Here is a 14,098-nt window from a genome sequence, read left to right as displayed (position 1 = left end):
AGAACACCATGGCAGCTTGCTGACAGTTCTCAGGGTTAAGGTTGTTTCCCTTTTGGACATATTTTAAGCCAGGGGTCCCCAATTTTTTTGAGCCTGCGGGAACATTTGAAATTGTGGTGGAGAAGGCCACTCCAAAATGGCTGCCACAGGTGTTATATTATCTTGGCTAGAAAGATGGCAATTGTTACCTAGATTCAAAGAGGATGAAAAAGTAGGTTTTTATAAAAACCCAAGAGAGATTGATAAAATATGGCTGAATTCAGGGGAGAAACGTATTAAAAAACTTTATAAAATACTACTGGATGATAAAATGCAAGATGATCTAAAGTGGTTATGAAGTTATGGGCGAAGGATTTAGGACATGAATTAGATTGGGAGGAATGGATCAAGATTTGGAAGACTAATATTAAAATTATTAGATCTATGACTTTTAAAGAAAACATATATAAAGTAGTAAATAGATGGTATTTACACCCAGTAAAGATAGCTAAATTTAATAATGTAAACAAAATATTGGCTCTTATTACCACATGTGGTGGTCCTGTGGTAGGGCTGCCCAGAGGCCGTTCCCCGACGCCGGGGAATCGGGCCCCGGGGGGAACCCCGCCCCAGCGTGCACGTCACAGGGAAGTGACGTCATGACGCTGGGCACGCTGGGGGCGGGGCCACGGCCATACAAGGGAAAACTCTATGGTTTTCCCTTGTATGCTCGTGGCTCCGCCCCCAGTGTCCCCGGCGTCATGACGTCACTTCCTGAACTGGAGTCCCCCGCCGGAAGGGTAAGTGCCACTTGGCAACCTTAGCCTGTGGTAAAGCACAATCTTTTTGGAAAATTATTCAAAAAATGATTCCAGGCATAGTATTAACCTCGTTACCCTTTAAGCCAGAACTGTTTCTTCTTAATTTAATTCCAGAGACTTTTGTGAAAACTGATAAAATAATTATATTACATTGTGTGACTGCCGCTAGAATAATGTTTGCGAAATACTGGAAATTAGACTCTATACCGGGTAAGGACGAGTTCGTGTATAAAATCTTAAATGTAGTAGAAATGAATAGATTAACAAATATTCTAAAAGGTAAAGGAAAAAAGGATTTTGAAGATACTTGCTCAAAAATGTATAAATGGCTTAAAATATTAGTCAAAGGTTAAACATTTATATTATTTATTCTTATTGTTTAAAAGGACAGAACTGTGGTTGATCCTGTATCTTAATCTATGTTAACAGCGTTGAATGAGTTAATATGAAAAATTTAAAAATTATACAACCGAAAACCCCCCAAAATGGCTGCCACAGGAGGAGAAGCCCAATCAAAATGGCCGCCACAGGAGGCAAAGCTGAACGGAATACCTCTCTCCTCACACCACCTGAGAAGAAAGAAACCCTGAAGGGGAAATGGGTGCCACTTTGGGGGACCCTGGTTTAAGTTAATGAATAAGTTTTAAAATGTTAATGGTGATGAGGCCAGAATGAACCTCCCTTGTTGTGGCTTTTCCCACAGAACGGGACATGGGCAGCGGAGAAAGTGATCCAAATCCCTAAGAAGAAGGTGAAAGGGTGGCTTCTTGAAGACATACCAGGTACTGAGTTCGAGGCGATTCACAGCTGTTGTGTGGCAGGAGGTTCTGGAGCAGCACGGCTGAACTGAACTTGTGGAGAAAGACTATTTGAGCTGTCTAGGTCCTTAAATTTTCTTAAGAAGAGCCCTGCTGGATCAGACCAATTGTCTATCCTGTCTCACACAGAGGCCAACCAGTTCCTCTGGAGGGCCAACAGCAGGGCAGAGAGGCCAAAGCCTTCCCCTGAGAAGAACATCAGAAGAGCCCTGCTGGATCAGACCAGTGAGGGTCCATCTAGTCCAGCATCCCGTCTCACACAGTGGCCTCAACCAGTTCCTCTGGAGGGCCAACAGCAGGGCAGAGAGGCTGAGGCCTTCCCCTGAGAAGAGCATCAGAAGAGCCCTGCTGGGTCAGACCAGTGGTCCATCTAGTCCAGCATCCTGCCTCACACAGTGGCCAACCAGTTTCTCTGGAGGGCCAACAAACAGGGCAGAGAGCCCGAGGCCTTCCCCTGAGAAGAACCTCAGAAGAGCCCTGCTGGGTCAGACCAGTGAGGGTCCATCTAGTCCAGCATCCCATCTCACACAGTGACCAACCAGTTCCTCTGGAGGACCAACAGCAGGGCAGAGAGGCCGAAGCTCTCCCCTATTCTTGCCTCCTGGCTCTGGGATTCAGAGGCTTAATGCCTCTGAATGTGGAGGTTCCCCTCAGTCTCCATGGCTAGTAGCCATTGATAGATTCATGGAAGATAGGTCTTTCTATAAGAACATCTGAAGAGCCCTGCTGGATCAGATCAATGTGGAGGTTCTCCTGTGGAGGTTCCCCTCAGCCACCAAGGCTAGTAGCCATTGATAGACTTATTCTCCATTAATCTAGCTCGTCCCCTTTTAAAGCTGTTTATTCCTGTGGCCATCAGAACATCCTCTGGCAATGAGTTCCACATTTTACTAACTCTCTGTGTAAAGTAGTATGCCCTTTTGTCCATGCTGAACCTACTGCCCATCAGTTTCATTTAAAAAAAAAATCTAAGAAAAGTTAGCTTTTCTTTTTTCACATACAAGTTGAGCAAGTGGGAAGCAAGACTATTGACCGGTAGGCAGCAATAGCTCCAAATCAAGAGGAGATGGATGGACTCCTTCCAGGAAGCCACAAGGGCCCTTGGTCTGCAAGACTGGAGCAAGGCTGTTAATGACAGGAAGTTTTGGAGGGCATTAATTCATCGGGTCGCCATAAGTTGGAAGCGACTTGATAGCATAAGAGCATAACAAAAGCCATGTTGGATCAGGCCAGTGGCCCATCCAGTCCAACACTCTGTGTCACACAGCGGCTAAAGCCCAGAGGCCACCAGGAGGTCCACCAGCGGGGCCAGAACTCCATAAGCCCTCCCTGGCACCTGGTGTTTTTGGCCACTGTGTGACACAGCGTGTTGGCCTGGATGGGCCATTGACCTGATCCAGTATTGGCTTCTCTTATGTTCTCATGACTGGAGCAAGGGATGCTCTGTCTTCTTAGTGCTTGGGGGGGGGCAACAGTGGGAGGGCTTCTAGTGTCCTGGCCCCACTGGTGGACCTCCTGAGGGCCCCTGGTATTTTTGGCCACTGTGCGACACAGAGTGTTGGACTGGATGGGCCACTGGCCTGATCCAACATTGGCTTCTCTTATGTTCTTCTGCCTTGGTCAGTGATGCTCTGTATTCTCGGTGCTTGAGGGGGGCAAGAGTGGGAGGGCTTCTGGAGTTCTGGCCCCACTGGTGGACCTCCTGAGGGCCCGGCCTCTGGTATTTTTGGCCACTGTGTGACACAGACTGGATGGGCCATTGGCCTGATTCAGCATTGGCTTCTCTTATGTTCTTATGTTCATAAGTAGGAAGCAACCTGAGAACACTGAATGCGCACGTAAGCATCTGCCAGCTAGGTAGATGGGGTGGCTTCTAAAAATAGATTTCTGCAGTAGGTTATTCATTAAATGGTAGCCCGATGGTCCATCTGTGGCGGCTGAGAAGTAAATGGACCAGTGTTTACAAACGTGCCGCAGACAGAAGTCACAGCCTGTCTTTCACAACACGGGCGGAGCACCGCGTCTTCCAGTATTCGCAGTGCAAATTAGAAATGGGACTCATCAGCCATTCAAATCCTAATTCCGTTGCCTGTCCACCCTTTTGAAATCTCAAGGTGCCATTTGTGTATCGTGTACTTTTTTTCCTTTGTTGCGTTAGGTAAGACAACCTCCCATCAATTTTAAAGTAGTTGAAAACGTGTACTGGGTTAAGAACGTAAGGAAGAACATAAAAGCCCTGGTGGATCAGTGAGGGTCCATCTAGTCCAGCACCCTGTCTCACTCAGTGGCCAGCCAGTTCCTCTGGAGGGCCGAGAACAGGGCACAGAGGCCAAGGACTTCCCCTGAGAAGAACCTCAGAAGAGCCCTGCTGGATCAGACCAGTGAGGGTCCATCTAGTCCAGCATCCCGTCTCACACAGTGACCAACCAGTTCTTGTCTTAACCAGTGACCAACTAGTTCCTCTGGAGGTCCAACAAAAAGGGCATAGATGCCAAGGACTTCCCCTGAGAAGAACATCAGGAGAGCCCTGCTGGGTCAGACCAGTGGTCCATTGAGCCCAGCATCTTGTCTCACACAGTGGCCAACCAGTTCCTCTGGAGGGCCAACAACAGGGCAGGGAGGCCGAGGCCTTTCCTTGAGGAAAACATCAGGAGAGCCCTGCTAGGTCAGACCAGGGAGGGTCCGTCTAGTCCAGCATCCTGGTTCACACAGGGGCCAGCCAGTTCCTCTGGACGGCCAACAACAGGGCAGAGAGGCCGAGGCCTTCCCCTGAGAAGAACATCAGAAAAGCCCCGCTGGATCAGACCAGTGGTCCATCGAACCTAGCATCCTGTCTCACACAGTGGCCAACCAGTTCCTCTGGAGGGCCAACAACAGGGCAGAGAGGCCGAGGCCTTCCCCTGAGAAGAACATCAGAAGAGCCCTGCTGGGTCAGACCAGGGAGGGTCCATCCAGTCCAGCTTCCTGTCTCACACAGTGGTCAACCAGTTCCTCTGGAGGGCCAACAACAGGGCAGAGAGGCCGGGGCCTTCCACTGATGTTGCTTCTGGTACTGGGATTCAGAGGTTGACTGAAAGAAGTTTTTCCTTTTGTCTGTCCTCGGCAGCCGCCATTTTCTCCAGGGGAGCTGATCTCGGTTGCCTGGAGATCAGTTGTAATAGCAGGAAATCCCCAGGTGCCACCTGCAGGTTGGCAACCCCAGACTAGATAGAACACTGGCCCGATCTGGCGGGGCTCTTCCGTTCTTCCGCAGTGGCCCCGCCGCTGAGATTTTGAGTACATTATGCAAAATCTACCCATGTATGCTAATGTGCCCCCTTTGTTTTCTACACAGATTTAGGCCCCGGGGCCTGATTTCCCATTGCAAAGTGTAACTTGTCCTGTAACTTGTCCTGTACGGAAGATTACGCTTGCACAAATTGGGGCATTGAAACCGGCATGTGAAATACAACTCTGCTCGAGGCATAAGGAACTGGCAGATACAAGACGCAGGGAGGGCCACAGCCCAGAGCGGAGGTGTCAGACTCATTTGTTACGAGGGCCAGATCTGACATAAACGTCACTTTGTCGGGCGGGCCGTGTGTGCCACAAAACATAATTCCAGGCAGGGCTCTTTCTGTAGCAGGACCAGGAACTCCTTTGTGTATTAGGCGACACACCCCTGTGTCAGGGTCCTTAGGTTACGCAACACAGGGCTTCATGAGAAGATAACTGTTTATTGGTAAATCCAGAACTAGAGACACGTGTACAGCTTGTGTCAGGAATGGCCGCCAATACTAGGGCCTCTGACTTATACTAGAATCAGACATCCCCCCGGGAAACATGAGCCAATGGATACATCTCACGCGCGCACGGGCAAAGCAAGCAGGCAAAAGCAAAAGCCGTTCACTTTCCCAGCCGAGGAAACTACCGCTGGAGCATCTACAAGGTCAAGCAAAAGATAGTTAGTGAGCCAGGGAGAGCTGAGACAGAAAACGGGAGGGCACCCCTCCACATTCCAGACCTATGACAGGGCTACCTGACACCCTGATGTAGCCAATCCTCCAAGAACTTACAGAGCTCTTCTTACAGGGGCTGCTGTAAGCTCTTGGAGGACTGGCTACATTAGGGGTGTGTCGCCTAATATGCAGAGGAGTTCCTGCTACAAAAAGAGCCCTGACAGGTACCGGAGATAGAAACTGTATAAAGGACAGCAGCTCGTAAACTCCGAGTTGTTGCATCCTAACTGCAAGGCCCCGTGGGCTGGGAGGGGGGTGCAAAGGGAAACCCACATGAGTGGACTGGAGAGGCAGCGGTGCGGCACTGGGCAGAGGCTCCCACGATGCTTGATTGCTGCAGACGAGGTTGTTCCGCCATGCTGAAGCCACATAGTGGCTCCGCCTACTCCCCCCTGAGCAGTCTCCTGTTCCCTCCCATGCAAGTTGCACTAGTTGCTCGCGGGCCGCATAAGAGCCCTGGATGGGCCGGTTCTGGCCCCAGGGCCTTACGTTTGACACCCCTTGACCAGTCCTCCCTCTAAGCTATGGAGTCCTGTGCAGGGGTCATTTCCTGCAGGAGCGCACAGGAGCGGAGCTCCGGCAGTAAAGAGACCAGGGGGCGGGCACATGCAACAAGCCCCACCCCCTGCTCCCAGCAGCCCTCAGTCAGAGCAAGAAGCAGCCAGGTAAGTTGCAGAGCTCCCCCTGGCTCCCCGGTCCAAAACAGTCCAGTGGCACCTTTAAGACCAAGTTTTATTCAGGTACAAGCTCTCCCTCCTCTGCGAGGGCAGATCTGCATGTTCTCCCCCCCCCCTCCCCATAGCTAGCAATCCAAAACAGCCCAGTGGAGCCTGAGCGGTGGGTGTTTCCTTCTGACACACTTCCGGTGATGTCAGGGGGTGTGGCATATGCAAATAAGTTATGCTAATGAGTTATGCTAATGAGCTCCTGCACCTCTTTTTCTACGAAATGACCCCTGGTCCTGTGAGCAAAAATCCTACTTTGCGAGCTGCCGGCATTAAAGTTGTGAGGGAGCGATTTGGCTCCTTCATGAATTAGTTTGTTCTAATTTGGGGCTTTACGAGAGGAACGTGGCTTGGCTGCTCCATCGCTGGAAAGGCCGTGAGAGCTAGATCCATCACATGGGGTTGCCAGCCTCCAAGTGGGGCCTGGAGATCTCCCAGAATTACACCCCATCTCCGGAAGTCAGAGATCAGTTCTCCTGGAGAAAATGGCTGCTTTGGAGGGTGGACGGTAGGGCAGTATATCCCAGTAAGGTCTCTCATGACTATACACCTGAAGCTATACTGGACACTTTCACACGCACTAAAAACCGCGCTTGCAATCCGCTTTCGGTGCACTGTAACACTTTCACTGTGTGAAACGGCTAAATGGCAAAATCCACATGCAAATGGTTGCTGAAGAGAAGAGAAGAAGAGGAGATTGGATTTATACCCCGCCCTTCACTCGGAGTCTCCGAGCGGCTTACAAACTCCCTTCCCCTCCCCACAACAGGCACCCTGGGAGGTAGGTGGGGCTGAGAGAGCTCTGACAGGAACTGCTCTTTTTCAAGGACAGCTCTTGTCAGAAGTACGGCTTGCCCAAGGTCATCCAGCAGGTGCAAGTGGAGGAGTGGGGAATCAAACCCGGTTTTCCCAGATTAGAGTCCGTGCACTTAACCACGACACCAAACTGGATAACTGAAGAGTAGTTGAGCAGTGAGCTCCCCTTCACTGGCAGTCTTCAAGCAGCGGCTGGACGAACCCTTGTGAGGGATGCTCTAGGCTGATCCTGCATTGAGCAGTGAGTTGGACTAGATGGCCTCTATGGTCTCTTCCAACTCTGTGATTCTAGGATACTAGACTACGGTCCTGTTCCCTTTATAAAACATATGTGTGAGAACTGCCATCAGGTTTCTTAGTTTGGTGTAGTGGTTAAGATTCTAATCTGGGAGCACCAGGTTTGATTCCCCACTCCTCTACATGCAGCTGCTGGTGTGACCTTGGGTCAGTCACAAGTTCTTTCAGGGCTGTTCTCTCAGGGGCAGTTCTCTCAGAGCTCTCTCAGCCCCACCTACCTCACTGTCTGTTGCTGGGAAGAGAAGGGAAAGGAGATTGTAAGCGACTCTGAGACTCCTTATGGTAATGAAGGGTGGGATATAAATCCAGTCTCCTTTTTCTTTATGGCTCATAGCGACCCTGTGAATTAATGTCCTCCAGAACATCCTGTCGATCACGGCCTCACTTGGGCCTTGTCAACCGACGGCCGTGGCTTCCTGTTTTAGCTCACCAAACAGGTGACTCTGATAGATTGCGGCAGGTTCAGTCTATGATTCTGTGAATGGGCCCATAACCCTCTGCGATATTCTCCCCCAGGTCTCATCACGGACATCCTTATCTCCCTGGACGACAAGTACTTGTATTTCAGCAACTGGCTCCACGGAGACATTCGCCAGTATGATATCAGTAACCCTCAGAAGCCCAAACTGGCGGGCCAGGTAAAAGCGGACTGCGGCGGAGAATTCTGGGGAGTAGACACATTCTGTCTTACTGATTTTTTAGGATTTAGAGTATTTCTATCCCACCTTTCAATTTCTGACCTTCAGCGTCGAGGTGTTCATTAGATCAGCCTAGAACGGGGCTCCCGAACATTCTTGAGCCTTTGAGCACCTTTGGAATTCTGACACATAAGAACATAAGAGACGCCAATGTTGGATCAGGCCAAAGGCCCATCTAGTTCAGCACTCTGTCACACAGTGGCCAAAAATACCAGGTGCCATCAGGAGGTCCATCAGTGGGGCCAGGACATTAGAAGCCCTCCCACTGTTGGCCCCCCCAAGCACCAAGAAGACAGAGCATCACTTGCCCCAGAGCCCCTATCTATACCTTGTGGCTAACAGCCACTGATGGACCTCTGCTCCATATGCCTATCTAATTCCCTTTTGAAGCCGTCCATGCTTGTAGCCGCCACCACCTCCTGTGGCAGTGAGTTCCGTGTGTTAATCACTCTTTGGGTGAAGAAGTACTTCCTTTTATCCGTTCTAACCCGACCACTCAGCAATTTCATGGAGTGCCACAAAATGGGCTATCTGGGTCCCGATCACACGCAGAATTAGCCGCGCAACAGGCACGAACGGCAGGCGGATTTTAAGGGCGCGATCACACGGGAACATCTGGCAAGCGTCCAGCACCAGTGGGCAACCCGGTTTTCTCTGCCGAAGAAGCGGAGTAAAAAGACACTGGGGGGAAAGTCCAGTAGCAAACGGGTTGCTACGGGCCACAGATGGACTTTCCGCTGTGTGATCGCTCCAGCGTGCTCTCGTGCCATCGGGATGGTCTGCTCAGGCCATCCCGACTCCGTGCCGTTGTTTTCCTCTTCCTCAGTATGCGCATCATCGCATACTGCCGTAGGAAGCCCTCAGTGCGGAGAGGCGATTAATTGATCCTCCGTTTAAACGAATCGAAAACAAACGGGGGATATTTATGATATTATTCAGGGGTCATTTTGTAGAAAAAGAGGTGCAGGAGCTCATTAGCATAACTCATTAGCATATGCCACATCCCCTGACATCACCGGAAGTGTGTCAGAAGGCCACACCCACCGCTCAGGCTCCACTGGACTGTTTTGGATTGCTAGCTATTGGGGGGGGGGACGTGCAGATCTGCCCTCACAGAGGAGGGAGAGCTTGTACCTGAATAGAACTTGGTCTTAAAGGTGCCACTGGACTGTTTTGGACCAGGGGGCCGGGGGGAGCTCTGCAACTTACTTGGCTGCTTCTTGCTCTGACTGAGGGCTGCTGGAAGCAGGGGGTGGGGCTTGTTGCATGTGCCCGCCCCCTGGGCTCTTTACTGCTGGAGCTCCACTCCTGTGCGCTCCTGCAGGAAATGACCCCTGATATTATTACACAAATTATAGGCAGACAAATACCGTCAGAACCGGAAATATTTTTTATTAAATCTTTTACCTGATAATTTACAGAAACTAGAAAAATATCTGCTTGTACATGTCTTAACAGTTGCGAGAATTATATTTGCAAAAACATGGAAACAGGAAAAGATACCATCAAAACAAGAATTTATTAATCAATTTATGGAGGTTGTAGAATTAGAGATGGATCTCTTTTTTCTAAAAACTGGTCCTATGTATGAGAATGGTTAGAGAGTTTCCGTTGAATTATATGTCATAGAACTTGATTATAGTTAACCCTCTAGCCGCTATTTTTTCCATATTTGTCTCCAGTAAAGCAAAGGAGAAAGGGAGAGTTCCTGTAGTATTATGTTGGTATTTATGTTTGTGGTGTGGATTGTTGGTTTTAAGGTTTTTTTGCTGTTTGTTGAAATACAGTAAAAGAGATTTAAAAAAGAAGAAGAAAACGAAAACAAACGGGGGGGGGGGACAACGACTCACCCGCAATTGCGTCTGAGCACACAGTGGTGGGCTATGCCCGCAGCTGCAAAGAACTGTGTGATTGTGCAACTGCTGGTCAATTTCCTCCGGGGTAAATAGCCTCGCTTCCCCCGTGCGTTATCTCACGCGTGTTACGGCAACATTGCTTGAGGACACTCTAGCTCTGACTTCGATAGCCACACAGGTGCCTTTTGGACCTAAATTGGAAGACGTTCCAATTCAGCAACTGTACATTTGGCACCAGACACATGACTTTCACCTTTAGAGGTAGGGCAAGAAGCAGCCAGGTAAGTTGCAGAGCCCCCTGGCCCAAAACAGTCCAGTGGCACCTTGAAGACCAAGTTTTATTCAGGTACAAGCTCTCCCTCCTCTGCGAGGACAGATCTGCACGTTTCCCCCCCTCCCAATAGCTAGCAATCCAAAACAGTCCAGTGGAGCCTAAGCAGTAGGTGTTGCCTTCTGACACACTTCTGGTGATGTCAGGGGGTGTGGCACATGCAAATAAGTTATGCTAATGAGTTATGCTAATGAGCTCCTGCACCTCTTTTTCTACGAAATGATGACCCCTGGATAGACTAATAAAAAAACCTTAAAGGTGAAGACGGACATAATATTAAAAGAAGCTTAAGGGTGAAGACAAACAGAATAGTAAAATAAGCTGAAGGAAGAAGACAGAAATAATATTAAAAGATGCTTATGGGTGAAGACAGACAGAATATTAAAGGAAGCTCAAGGAAGAAGACAGACAGAATATTAAAAGATACTTAAGGGTGAAGACAGATAGAATATATTAAAAAACATAAAGATGTTGCAGCAGCTCCTTCACATGCAGCCGCCACCCAATTTCCTCCTTTTTTTGCCATTTGCATGGCAGACGGTAAGTCTGATTCATTGGCTGGTTCATCTGCCAATCTTGCCTGGCAATGCTCCCTTTCTCACTGATGTTTCGAAACCCTCCCAGCTTGTAGAACTGCTCCGGATGCTGGAAGGTTCGCTGCACCAGGTTTTATTTTGATCATTTTGTTTTGTAAGCTGTCTTGGGGAGGTTCCTGGAGAGGTGCCATAAAAGTGTTCTAAATAAAGAAATCAGACACATCAGGGGTTTGTTTTGAATGGCTTGTCTTTACACGATTACATTGCTTTAATTGTAAGATGCCTCGAGCCGTTCTCTGAAGAGACAGCATAGAACTATCCTGAGTAAATAAATAAATAGTACCTCCCCGAGGAAGATCTTTCCCCATTAAAAAACTTCACTTCATTGGAAACCTGCTGTGGCTGAGTGGCAGAGTCCCTACTTGGCATGCAGAAGGTCTCAGGTTCAGTCTCCGGCATCTCCAGTTGAAAGGACCAGGCAGGAGGTGATGGGAAAGACCTCAGCCTGAGACCCTGGAGAGCTGAAAAGAGGGGCTGTGGCTCAGTGGCAAAGCATCTGCTTGGCATGCGGAAGGTCCCTGGTTCAATCCCCAGCAACTCCAGTTAAAAAGGATCAGGCAGGAGTTGATGGGAAAGACCTCTGCCCGAGACCCTGCACAGTGTCTCCCAGGCCTAGTAGACGACTGTCCTTGATGGACCAAGGGTGGGGAGGGGCCTGGAAGAGCCTCTGCTTGGCATGCAGAAAGTCCCAGGTTCAATCTTTGGCATCCCCCAGTTAAGAGGATCAGGTAGTTAGGTGAAAAGGTAGCAGATGAAAAGATGTGAAAAGACCTCTGCCTGAGACTCTGGAGAGCAGCTTCCAGTCTGAGTAGACAATCCTGAGTAGACAAAAGAGAGCCAGATTGGTGTTGTGGTTAAGAGCAGCAGACTCTAATCCGGAGAACCGGGGTTTGATCCCCCACTCCTCCTCCACACGCAGCCAGCTGGGTGACCTTGGGTCAGTCACAAGTTCTCTCAGAGCTGTTCTAGAAAGAGCAGTTCTCTCAGAGCTCTCCCAGCCTTGCCTACCTCACAGGGTGTCTGTTGTGGGGAGAGGAAGAGAAGGCGATTGTAAGCCAGTCTGAGACTCCGAGTGAAGGGCAGGGTATGACTCTGAGTGAAAGGCAGGGTATGAATCCAACTCTCCTCCTCCTTCTCCTCCGTGGACCAAGGGTGAGGAGGGGGCCGTGGCTCAGTGGCAGAGCATCTGCTTGGCGTGCAGAAGGCCCCGGTTTAGATCCCCAGCATCTCCAATGGAAAAGACTAAGCAGGAGTTGATGTGAAAAGACCTCCGTCCGAGACCCTGGAGAGCCGCTCGCTGCCAGTCTGAGTGGACAATACTGACCTCGATGGACCGGTGGTCTGGTTCTGTATAAGGCAGCTTGATGTGTGTTTCTGAAAAAGCCCGCCTGGTTACGAAGACACACAAAATCTTCCACCACCATCACTGGTTCCAATTCATGCGCCCCTTGAGCCAAAGCTGGAAACAAAAATCTCTAAGCATTTGCACCAGCTTGCTAGAAGAAGAAGAAGAGATTGGATTCATCCCCCGCCCTTCACTACCCAAAAGTGTCTCAGAGCGGCTTATGAACTCCTTTCCCTTCCCCTCCCCACAACAGACACCCTGTGAGGTGGGCGGGGCTGAGAGAGCTCTTGACAGAAACTGCTCTTTTTCAAGGACAGCTCTTATCAGAACTACGGCTCGCCCAAGGCCATCCAGCCAGGTGCAAGTGGAGGAGGAGTGGGGAATCGAACCCGGTTCTCCCAGATTAGAGTGTGCGCAATTAACCACTACACCAAACTGGCTCTCAAGTGACGTAGAAGAAGAAGAGGAGGAGATTGGATTTATACCCCGCCCTTCACTACCCAAAGGTGTCTCAGAGCGGCTTATAAACTCCTTTCCCTTCCCCTCCCCACGACAGACACCCGGTGAGGTAGGCGGGGCTGAGAGAGCTCTCTTTCGAGGACTGCTCTTGAGAGAACAGCGCTGAGAGAACTTGTGACTGACCCAAGGTCACCCCAGCAGCTGCATGAGGAGGAGTGGGGAATCAAACCCGGTCCTCCCGGATTAGAGTCCGCGCACTTAACCACTACACCAAACTGACTCTCTTTCACCATGCCTGCTTGGGGTCTTGCCCCCTCATCTTTTGAGGTTCAGTGAAAGGATTTGATTAAGGCCATGGCTGGCAGCTAGGGATGTCTGCCTCCAGGTGGGACCTGGGGGACTCCCTGGAATTACAGCTCATCTCGAGACTGCAGAGATCAGTTCCCGCTGGAGAAAATTGATGCTTTGGAGGGTGGACTCCGATGTTCCCTCTAAACTGTGGAGTCTTGTGAGCTGAAATTCTACTTTGTGAGCTGCTGGCATTAAAGTTGTGAGCGAGCAATTTGGCTACTGCATAAATTAGTTTGCTCTGGGGCCATTCCCTTCCTGAGCTGAGACAAAAATGTGTGAGCCGGAGGCTAAAAAACTGTGAGCTAGCTCACACTAACTCAGCTTAGAGGGAACACTGGTGGGCTCTGTGGCGTTTGTACCCCACCGAGGTCCCTGGCTCTGGCTCCCCTCCCTGACTCTGGTTTTCTTGCGTCGCAGGTCTTTCTGGGAGGCAGCATTGTGAAAGGAGGGCCGGTCACCGTGACGGAGGACCAGGAGTTGGAATGTCAGCCTGACCCCTTTGTCATCCAGGTGACTCTCAGAATCTGCAGTTTGTGTCAGAACTGCTTTAGGTCTCAGTCCCGGTATAACGTCTGAACGAGCCTGTTTTGGAAAACTGTGCACATTCGACGTCTTTGTGTTGCATTGGTTGGCTCAAGTATGCTGCCCCTGACCAGGGAGGCTCTTATGTCGCTGTCGTGACTGATAGGTAAAGGTAGAGGTTTCCTTAGTTGCTGTAGATTTTCCGGGATGTGTGGCCGTGGTCTTGGGAAAGACCATGGCCACACATTTATTTATTTATTTATTTATTTATTTTATTTATTCTGGGATTTATATCCCGCCCTACCCATACGGCCCAGGGCGGCAAACAAGCGGCATATAGGTTTAGGTATTCATTTTTTATGAAATAGAAATGACAAAGAAATGGGTGAGATTTTCCCCACCATATTCTCATGCAGTTAGTTGTGTCCCCTTTTTGTCACAGGGATATACTATGGTATAAAGTTCAGAATTAGAATCCAGCACAGC

The 14,098-nt window shown here is 49.7% G+C and overlaps 1 protein-coding gene across 1 annotated transcript in view; it reads left to right on the top strand.

Annotated features, from left to right (window-relative positions):
- Positions 1–1,503: 1,503 nt before the first annotated feature.
- The window catches only part of LOC107120547 (selenium-binding protein 1-like), a gene marked incomplete at its 5' end in the record, with an annotated part of 22,675 nt that continues 10,080 nt past the window's right edge, over positions 1,504–14,098 (top strand). Inside the window, 3 exons of the mRNA XM_015423268.1 lie at positions 1,504–1,582; positions 7,971–8,092; positions 13,508–13,600. Coding sequence (XP_015278754.1) covers positions 1,504–1,582; positions 7,971–8,092; positions 13,508–13,600 — 294 coding nt within the window. The remainder of the gene's footprint in view (positions 1,583–7,970; positions 8,093–13,507; positions 13,601–14,098) is intronic.

Source organism: Gekko japonicus, unplaced genomic scaffold (genome assembly GCF_001447785.1).
Source record: "Gekko japonicus isolate JY-2015 unplaced genomic scaffold, Gekko_japonicus_V1.1 scaffold992, whole genome shotgun sequence".
Classification (NCBI taxonomy): Eukaryota; Metazoa; Chordata; class Lepidosauria; order Squamata; family Gekkonidae; genus Gekko; species Gekko japonicus.
The sequence above is the reverse complement of the archived record's forward strand: the minus strand, read 5'-3'. Positions and strand labels throughout refer to the sequence as shown.